Source organism: Phragmites australis, chromosome 20 (assembly GCF_958298935.1).
Source record: "Phragmites australis chromosome 20, lpPhrAust1.1, whole genome shotgun sequence".
Classification (NCBI taxonomy): Eukaryota; Viridiplantae; Streptophyta; class Magnoliopsida; order Poales; family Poaceae; genus Phragmites; species Phragmites australis.
In genome coordinates this window covers 9,319,673-9,330,412 of record NC_084940.1, presented here as the reverse complement: position 1 = coordinate 9,330,412, position 10,740 = coordinate 9,319,673, and the positions used below count along the sequence as shown (strand labels likewise).

The 10,740-nt window shown below is 43.4% G+C and overlaps 1 protein-coding gene across 1 annotated transcript; it reads left to right on the top strand.

Annotated features, from left to right (window-relative positions):
- Positions 1 to 345: 345 nt before the first annotated feature.
- LOC133901207 (myb-related protein 306-like) lies at positions 346 to 2,004 on the top strand. The gene is made up of 3 exons (XM_062342490.1): positions 346 to 651; positions 738 to 867; positions 960 to 2,004. Exons 1-3 carry the CDS (start codon positions 519 to 521, stop codon positions 1,651 to 1,653), a joined length of 957 nt encoding a protein of 318 aa, XP_062198474.1. The 5' UTR covers positions 346 to 518; the 3' UTR covers positions 1,654 to 2,004.
- Positions 2,005 to 10,740: the final 8,736 nt, after the last annotated feature.

The following is a 10,740-nucleotide window of genomic DNA, read 5'->3' as shown; positions in this document are numbered from 1 at the left end:
ATAAATATTTTTAAAATTATTAATGATCAAAGTTTTAGAATTTTGATCAGATCCTATCAAAACGTCATATAATTATGATAATATGGAGTATTACTGTTCTTTTATTTATTTATTATTTATTTATCCCTTGCTGCCCTCCCCCTGTTTTCGCGTTCGCTTGTCGCGTTGTGCACATCTGCGCATCTGTGCTCCTGTACACGTAACACATGTCGCGTCGCAGTTGATTATTTCGCTCAGCATTCTAACCAGGTCAAACAGTTTCCAGTGCCATTATTACTAGTGCCACTGCACTACTGGTTCACTTCGTTTCCTCCTCCGCTCTCGCCTCTCCAGCTTGTGGTTTGTGTGTGTGTTTATATATACGCCTCGCCCCCACCCCCTTTTACCTCATCCTGCTTGGACCCCGGCCGGTCTCTGCGCGTAGCTAGCCGGAACAGATCATCGGAGCTTTTGTCTTTTAGCAAGCTCAACAACTACCGGGGAGTAGGTACCGGGAAGGAGGAGGAGGAGACGGCTGCATGGGGAGGCCACCGTGCTGCGACAAGGTGGGCGTGAAGAAGGGGCCGTGGACGCCGGAGGAGGACCTCATGCTCGTCTCCTACGTCCAGGAGCACGGCCCCGGCAACTGGCGCGCCGTGCCCACCAACACCGGTGCGTGCATCATGCGCGGGACTGATGGGATTGCCTTCCAAGATCCGAGCTTTGATTTGATTTTTCGCCGGTGCGTGTGCGTGCAGGGCTGATGCGGTGCAGCAAGAGCTGCCGGCTGCGGTGGACCAACTACCTCCGGCCGGGGATCAAGCGCGGCAACTTCACTGACCAGGAGGAGAAGCTCATCGTCCACCTCCAGGCCCTCCTAGGCAACAGGTGATCCGTCGCGTCTCGGCTTGTTTCCTTTTTTTCATGGACAAATCGCCGGCCAGGTGTTTGTGTGCTGAGCTTGTTGATCTGCTGTGCAGGTGGGCGGCGATAGCGTCCTACTTGCCGGAGAGGACGGACAACGACATCAAGAACTACTGGAATACGCACCTCAAGAAGAAGCTGAAGAAGATGCAAGCCGGCGAAGGCGGTGGAGGAGACGACGGCGTTGGCCCATCAGAGGGCGGCGGCGGCGGGGTGGGCGAAAAACGGCCGTCCGTCCCCAAGGGGCAGTGGGAGCGGCGGCTGCAGACGGACATCCACACGGCGCGGCAGGCGCTGCGCGACGCGCTCTCGCTCGAGCCCTCGACGCCGGCTAAGGCACCGCCTCTGCTGCCGACGCCTCCGGGGTTGGCAACGTACGCGTCCAGCGCCGAGAACATCGCGCGACTGCTGGAGGGGTGGTTGCGCCCGGGCGGCAGTGGCGGGGGAAAGGGGCCTGAGGTGTCGGGTTCGACGTCCACGACGGCGACGACGCAGCAGCGGCCGCAGTTCTCCGGAGAGGGCGCTGCGTCCGCGTCGGCCAGCCACAGCGGCGGCGCTGCCGCCGCGGCCGCGCAGACTCCCGAATGCTCAACGGAAACGAGCAAGATGGCCGGCGCGGTCGGCGACGCCGGCGCCGCACCGGCGTTCTCGATGCTGGAGAGCTGGCTGCTGGACGACGTCATGGGGCACGGCGAGATGGGGCTCATGGCCGACGTGATGCCATTAGGGGACCCCAGTGAGTTCTTTTAATAAAGGCCCCTGTACAAGTACAACCAAAAGGAAAATAATCCAGTAGTAGAGGTGCAAGAACAAAAAGAAGAAAGTGGCCGAGTTAATCATTTAGTTAAGAACAAATTAAAAAAACTAAATCTCTTTAAATTCTCGGTGATTTAGATCGAGTCGATTGTCGATTTAGTTTGTTTAATCCCTTTCTTTTATTTCTTTTTCGATGTTGTTTATCTGATGTTAGGGTTTTGGAACTGATCATGTAAGTTTATACTAATGACAGCTTCCTAAATGGACCATATGCATGAGGGTGGGAGAAAAGGGAACAAGTGTACATCTTAAAAGGATCTATATAATTAGATGCTAATTACAGATGCTTAATTATGTTACTCCATATTTTCTTTGCACTTATTTTCTTTATTAAGTTTACTATTTGCAGTTATATGCGCTGCGATAGAAAAATAATAATCTAATTCCCTCATAGTTCGGATCAACCCTGCATAAATGGTGTTTGTTTTTTCTCCACCTTTCTCCTGGCCTGAATTCCTGTAAAATTCTAACATATTCCAGATCAATGAAAATAATTTAATGTTTTTCCAAAATTACTTGACTTAGTCGAGCGTGTAAGATATAAAGTAACAGGCGGTTTGATCAAGATCTGGCAAGAGGTCCCTACTAATTTGGAGGAAGTGATTGAATTTTTCGAGATGTGATCGATCATGTTCATGAATCATTTATATGTGAATTGTTTGCCATTTTTAGCATGTGGGGTACCGAGTGGGAGAGTAACGAGTGGACGAAGAATTATTGTGCTTGAACGTCCATTTAAATTGTGATCTTTATGTACATGTACTTGAAAAATTGCGAGCTTTAGCTCAATTTAACATTTATGTAGAGCTGTCTTGCATTTATTTGGTCCAATTCAATGCATGAAAATCACATGCTACAGCTAATCTCTTCTGCAGTACAATGTAATTTTATATATCTTTATTTTAACTAAAACTTTTTACAAATAACTTTTCCCTTTTTAGTACACTCTACCAAACTTTAGGAAAATGTTTTTTTATTATATCTAATACAAACAGTTTTACTATTCTTGGGAGATACACGAATTATAACTTGGGATGTACAAAATTTCGGTACCTCTACAGATATAATTTGGTGGTACCTTCTAAGGACGTAAAAAGACTCATCTAATACATATATCTAGTCTCTTCTTATTGATGAACAAAATTGTCTTTTCTCAAATAAGATAATAACAGATGATCATTTTAGTCACCGATGTTTGGATTTGATGTTTTTTCTTCTACCAAGTGTCTAACATGAAAAGTTTTGTTATGGAAGTATTTATCAGTCAAATAATTATGATATACGGAGTAGCCTTTAATGTGTACAACGGAAGTGCTGCATATCAATTATTAAGTATGGCACAGCCCTTAAAGATCAATTAGTCCAATATAGATCTTTCCAAACGAACCATATATTTATTCATATTTTCCATTGAGATGTACAGAATTTTGAATTTAACACTCAATTAATCATCTGAATTTTCAGCAAACATGACATACCCATCATCTTACTGAAATACATAGTATTTTAACTACTTACATGACAATTCCAATTAATGTGAATTAAACTGTGTACAAATAGGAACCCACACATCGAAAGGGATTTGAAATAAATTGAAATTTTGGAGTGGCCCAGCCTTTCACACCCATGTAAGTTGGAGACCATGCATGTATGACTAGTTTAATTCGATAGCATGAAAGATAGCTCTGCCGGTATAACTCATACGATACACTTGACCTAATTTTCTTTCCTTCCATTTTGTGATGGATGGTGACCCATGACGGGGCCACCCAATAAATCCGGCATTACATTTAAGCTCCAATATATGCCGCCTCCAGTTCCATCCAATGGTAGCTCATGAAAAGATCTTGTAGTATGTGTTTAGGGTTTAAATATGGTGAAAGTAATTGTTGTATTGTTCTTGCTACGCTGATGCACTGATTTGTTGACTGCGTTTTAAGTAACCGTAAGAATTCTAAACGGATGGATAAGGTTATTTCTTTGAGAAAAGTCGTTGGGGATTAGTGCAAACTTAAACTGAATCCATATGCTTCATCAAAACAGGCCCTAGGTGATATGAAGCACGTTAAGGTGCCCGTGTCCATCCTCATTTAGATGGCATACTTATATATTCAGTTATTTTCAGCTTATTATGCTCAAATATGCTTCACGCCTATATGTCTAGTTTGCACTTGGTACCCCACATGTTAAGTTTGCACTAATCCCCAACATTTCTCAAAGAAATCATATGCCGTAATTGTAAACAGGAGGCTTTTCAAGTTTTCATAGCGCAAGACATTTTATAGATTTATAGCGTATATGTACAAGCATAGAACCAAAAATAAAGGACCAGAAGGCAGCATAGTCAAATTTTAACGTACAAAAATTGGGGCAGCCAAATTGGAGCTACCCAAATTTTTATTGAAAATAATTCGGAGTGCCAAATAAGACTGCTCACTACCTAAGAATGGATATTTACATGCGGATTTTAAATCCTATCGTAGACGGTTATAAGTTACGTCTGTATAAAAGTGTCTGTGATATCGAGCTTGTTACAGACAGTTTTAGAACCGTCTACAATACAGTTACACACAGATAAATTTAATAAATAATCGTTTGTGCATAGCAAGAGTCACAAATAGTATTTATTAAAACCCATATGTGCGTAGTAAGATCATAGATGATGTTTATTTAAATTAATCTATTATTACTCACCGACTAGTTTTGTTTAAACTCGTATGTGTTAATTATCATACACATATTTTTTTTTTAAAACTATCTATATCTCTTTCCCCATATAAAGGGTCACACAGATATATACTTTATGATTATTAAATTAAATACATTGATATATTGTTCAGAACATCGATCACACATTGTTCATAACATCGACCACATATTATTCAGAACACAAAACACATATATTTACATATATATCACAAAGGTTAAGAACATCACACAGATACAAATCACACATTATTCAGAACACATAAACCTACCTAGCTATACATCATTGGTCGATCGATTTCGTATTCCAAAAGAATGAAATAATTGACATCATGACGACGTCGTCTTCTAAAAAGACGAAAAATGATCAGCAAACTTGGATCGAACGACGTCATCATTTAAAAAGATGGGATGATGTGAGGAACCATTTATATTGTATTTTAATTAATCATCAAAAATTATCTATAATATAATCACATCCATAATGATTAACCAGAATCCGATTTCGATAATCCCAGCACATGTTTTGTGCCCAACATACACTTGTCATTCCAACATATAACATCATAACAAAGCTTAAAAAAGAGTGAGTAATTAAATTATATTACAAGTTCTTAAGCACTTAATTATTTACATAATTTACAACAAAAAGAAGCTAGGAGGGTAAAGAACATATCACCTCATAACCAAAACTAGAAACTACGTAGCGGATGATAACACCTATTGATACCAAAAGCTAAGTAAAGCTATATGCCCTTAGGCTCCACCCAAAAGCACGCCACACGAATAGTTTGCACTTCTCATTCCCTCCATCTATATTGGCAGGTGTGAAGTAGCCAAACACAAACTTCTCCTCACCGACGGTACCTAAAAGAGCAGCGTGAGTACGAATATACTCACAAGGTTTAATCCATAATGGGTTCATATGGTAACATAACTCCAAGAATTATGCATTTCAGTCATTAACAAGGAGTAGACCACAAGGTTAAGTAAATTTATAAAGCATAAGCACCACCTATGTGTGAGCATCTATACTTAACCCAAAGCACATATATCCTACAACATCAACCTGCACATAAATGTAAAAGGAACAATCTCATATAATCAATAATCCTCAACAACCAAACCCAACATACTATGTCATATCCCCAAATTCAGAAACTCTACGGCCGATGCAGGTGGATAGAAGCATGCTCATAACCGAGAGCGTGGCAATTCCAATTATTTTTACACCCTGCAAGAGGTACAACTTTATCTACACGACCAAGGTCCAACGTCTTGGCCCCCGAGACAACCTTTCTCATACCCAGAACTATCCACTTGAACATGCCCCTATAACACCAGGGTTACCGCGAACGTGTCCCAGACACCTCCGGCTCCCCGCCATCTTACTTCTTTTTTATTTTTCTTGCACATCACAGGGACACACGACAAGCATTAGCATAGCGTATGATACTCGGCTCATTCATCCATTATCCGGATATATGGTTGTACAGAAAGTGTTAAAGCCAATGGTATTGATGGACGGTGCTTAAATGATGTGAGTGGTCTATGGCATCCGGGTTGCACTCCCGACCTAACCCTAGCACCGCCCACATCTCGCCCCATCTTACATCTCATAGATCCCACATTATTATCATTGCAATTATAAACAATAAGTAAGCCCTAAGCTCGTGAACAATGGTTGAATCATTGCTCGTCTTCTACCGATGACCTATTATCGATGTAAAGAATAAGGGGTCCTCCATCGGGATGGCCCGCAATGGTTAGCCATGGGCAGTACCCACTTTCGATCTTTGACTTCTGACCCCCGCGCGACCAGTCGATGCCAGAGCGACCAGTCGACGCCAGCGCGACCACGACCATGGCCTCCGCAGGGTTCCCCATGACTAGTCCTTACTGGTTGCGGAGCTAGTACTCATCTAGGCCAGTAAAATCTCATTTAATGCCACCACCCACACCGTTTTCCTTCCCCAGGTAGTCCACTCTGACTGAGGTGGCAGGGTCGATGCAGAGTTACCTTATCCCGTCCTGCCGACATTTTGTGGTACAGGCGCGCAGACGTGGCAGGGGATGCAACAGGCGCACGTGGGAAGCTTGCAACAGGACAGGGCAGGCCGAGCACTTCGGGCGCGACAAGCGGGGGTGCGACTGATGGACGGAACGGTCGCTGCAGGGGCCCAGGGCAGGCACAGCGAATGTAGTCTTGTAATGATTGCTTATATCGTTTCTTAGGATAGGTATGGGTCTGCTGGTTGGGTCCACTTGTAAGACTTCTTCCCCCCCCCCCCCCTGGAATATAAAGGGGGATATCTTCTGTGAAAGGAGGAGGATGAAGAAGAATACATAAGATGTAGGGCTATTACCTCACGAGAGGCCTGAACCTGGGTAAATCTAGTGTCCTTGAGCAGCGAACACACAAACATTCTATAAGCACACCCGGAACACCGATCACGCGCCCACTGTCCAGCATACCCCGAAATCACTGTCAGGGATTTACCCTCGACGCCCATGCATTGCTAAGCATTTCGACTAATTTGTAAGTTATACATTAACTATATGATCAAGGCTACAAAGATATAGATAATCAACAACTCAAGGTAGAAATAATACAAATCAATATAGGTTACAACTCAAGGTAGAAATAATACAAATCAATATAGGTTCTAACCATATAAGCGCGATATCGACTTGCTAAACATGCAAATGTACATAAGCGAAAACTTATCAATTTAGGCTTCAAGTTCAATTCAAACAAGGTGCAATATGTTTAGATGCTTGCCTTGCTGCTCTGGTGTTTGACCGATACTCCCGACACAACACTTACAGAACTCAGGTAGATTGGCATTGCCTTTACTCGCTTGGACCGTCATCGCAATGCTCTCTAAACGAATTAAGAATTCATTGCATAAACAAATGAACGATGGAAAAATATGTGAATGATGCATGCATGGATAATACTAGAGTACCGTGTTTCAAAAACATTTGCAAAAGACCACCAAATAATTAGGGTTCTGAAGTTTGAAACCCCGGACAAGTTAACCTAAGTACACATAGCCTTGAATGGCTGGCGGTCAAACCGACATTGTGAGGAACCGTCTAAATAATATTCTAGTTAATCACCAAGTGGATCATTTAAATCACGACTTCAACGATTAACCAGAATATCATCCCGGTAGTTCCGGCACGTGTTTTGTGCCCAAGATCGGAACACATGTATTTCCAACATAAGCAATCACAACCAAGCTTAATAAAGAGCGAGTAATTAAATTATATTACAAGTTCTAAAGCATTAACAAGTTTAACAATTTGCAGCAAAAGAGATCTAGGAGGAAACTAAAACTGATCAACTCATAGCCAAAAGAGAACTACGCAACAAAAATAAAAGCTATAGACCACAAAAGGTGGGTGAAGCCATATGCCCTTAGGCTTCACCCTTAAAGCACGACCACCGAGCAGGTGCCTACTCATGCCCGCCACCCTCAATAGGCATAAAATAGCCAAACACCGCATCTTCCTCACTTGCAAAACCTATAGAGCAGCTGAGTACGAAGGTACTCGCAAGACTTAATCCATATAGAATACATATAAATAACCCGACTCCAAGGATCATGCATTGAACCATTAGCAAGAAAAAATCCACAAGGTTAAGTACATTAATATGCTTAAGAAACCTAGACACATATATGTGAGCACCTATACTTAACCAATATGCCCTACAACCAACAAGTTGCACATAAATATAAATGGAAACATAGCCATACAACAATAGCCAATATCAATATTTTCCAACAGACCATCCATACCATCTTCCCACACTAATAACTATACGACCGATGAGAATGGATAGAAGCATGCTCATGACCGAGAGTGTGGCAATCTGAATTATTTTTACACCCTGCAGAGGTACACCTTTACCTACACGACTTGAGGACCATACGGCTCATGTGCCCACACAGGCCCACGCAATGGGGTACTCGAGTCAACCTTTCCCAATAAGTCCCAATTATTTGCTCATGCATCGATAAGTGCGGGGATCATCCAGAATTACTCCCGGAGCAAACTGGATACTCCTACAAGCCCGTCTGCTCACACCATCAACTCGCACACCAAATGACCACAGCTACAAAGGTATTCGGCTTGTCGTTCCCATAATGCAACATGTAGTAAGTACGGAAAATGCTAAAGCCAACGACACCGATGGAAGGTGCTTAACGATGCAAAGCGGTCTATGGTGCTCGGGCTCCTCTCCTGAGCTACCCCGAGGAACTCCTCCGGGGCAGAAGACACCCCTAACATCGCTCACATCTTGTCTCATCCTCACCACTCATCCAACCGACATCATCAATATTATCATCGTGAACCATAATTAAATCTATAGCTCGCGAGTGATGGAACACTTCACCACTCGACTTCTACCGGTAACCTATGCCTTGCTAAGCATTTCGAATGACCTTGTAAATTAGACATCAACAATATCGCCAAGGCTACAAGGATGTGGATATTCAACAACTCAAGGTAGAGGTAATACAATCAACATAGGTTCTACCTTCATAAACCTGACATTGACTTGCTACATATACAAACATACATAGAGCATATCTTATCAATTTTTGACACCACACTTCAATTCAAATGGTGCAATATGCTTAGATGCTTGCCTTGCTGCTCTGCGGTTGTCTAATACTCCACGCACAACACTCACAGAACTTCGGGAGGTTGGCGTTGCCTTCAACCATGATCGCACCACGTTCTGGTTCTTCGCTCACTAAAGAAGAACACATGCAATGATGAGCATGAATGAAGTACAACAATGCATGCTATAATATGTATGTGATGAAATGCCATAAAATATGCTTCATAATGCATGAAACATTTTTCCTAGCTAGAACAAGTGATAAGAATACTAGTAAAATTGGTTTCACAATTTTTGGACTTGTAAAGAATTAACAGTGAATTAATGAAGCCTCAACCTAATTAATTTATCTCGGAAATTTAATTAATTATTTCATGGCTAGGGATATTTCTAGTAGGTAGATTAGAGTATTATGAAACCAAAAAAATGGTTTCATAATTTTTGGAGCTACTAAGAATTTATTATGAATTTTACAAGTTTCAGTAAACAGTGAACTGCGCTGAAACAGTACTGTCTGAGTTGACCGCGGTCAGACCACCAATAGGGGCGGTCAGACCGCCGGGAGTGACCGTCAGACCATGGGAAAATGTGGTCAGACCACCAACATGCAATGAGATTTGGGGTCTGGCGGTCAGACCGTCCCAGGGGTGATCCGACTCCTGGAACAGTGACCAGATCGCTATAAAACGCAGTCAGATCGCTGTGCACGGCTAAGGGAACTTGGTGAGCTCACCGGCGATGATTCCGGTGGCTTTTGGGTGGAGATTTTGGACCTAAAGCATCATCTTGACTTCCTCTGCCGTGTAGGATAACATGCACACGCCAAACACAATCGAAACTCGGCTATTGCCTCTAATGGTGGTGGAGGCCATTGTTGAGCTTGGTGAGCTCAAATCCGGTCGATCTAGCCATGGGGAAGGAATGGGAGGGGGTCTAGGGTGCTCGCCACGTTCTAGCAAGCCTGTGGTCCGATCGTGGAGGTTGGGGAATGGTCGAAGCTCGAAATCACCGTCGGGGAGGTGGTGGACGGCTTAAGGAGGAGAAAGACGTTGCCAAGAAGCTCGGGCTCGACGGGAAAACCACCTCTGGTGGGGGAGCTCGCCAGAGACCTCCTCCTTGGCCTCCCCTCCTTGCTCCTACTCTCCTCCTTTCTCTTGTTCGGTTGGGAAAGCAAGAGAGAAAGAGAGAGCACGTGAGGGAGAGGGAGTGGGTGGGGGTGAGGGAGAGCAAATGAGGTAATGAGAGAGTGAGAGAGGCAATCGACCACCTTAAGTCGAGCCTCTATGTGATGGCGATCAGATCGTGACTGGCTCCGATCGGACCATCGAAAATCCATGTAGCAGCCCACGTGGCAGCTTACCTAGCGGCCCGACTGCGGGTGACCCCGGTCAGACCGCTAGGGGGGTTCTTTTGCTGAAATTTTTCTAAGTCTCCCCTCATCAACCTCCTTCTATTATTTTCCTTGTCCAAGGTATTTAGGGATTCTCCAAAGCACTCTAAACCATCTCTAAGGTATTTAAAACATGTTTAACTAGTCTTTGATAGGAAAACACGTGTAAGCACATGTGATAACAATTACGCATGCTTAATTACATAATTAGCATTTTTGGGACGTGACACACATGCAAGTGGTGGTCAGACCGTGAGCCTTCAGAGAGTTTAGGGCCCTGGCGGTCAGA

Bases quoted from the DNA above. Each gene is read 5' to 3' on its own strand.
- LOC133901207 (XM_062342490.1), top strand. From the start codon at position 519: ATGGGGAGGCCACCGTGCTGCGACAAGGTGGGCGTGAAGAAGGGGCCG. The intron at 652-737 runs GTGCGTGCATCA...GTGTGCGTGCAG, and splicing joins CGCCGTGCCCACCAACACCG to GGCTGATGCGGTGCAGCAAG. The intron at 868-959 runs GTGATCCGTCGC...TCTGCTGTGCAG, and splicing joins CAGGCCCTCCTAGGCAACAG to GTGGGCGGCGATAGCGTCCT.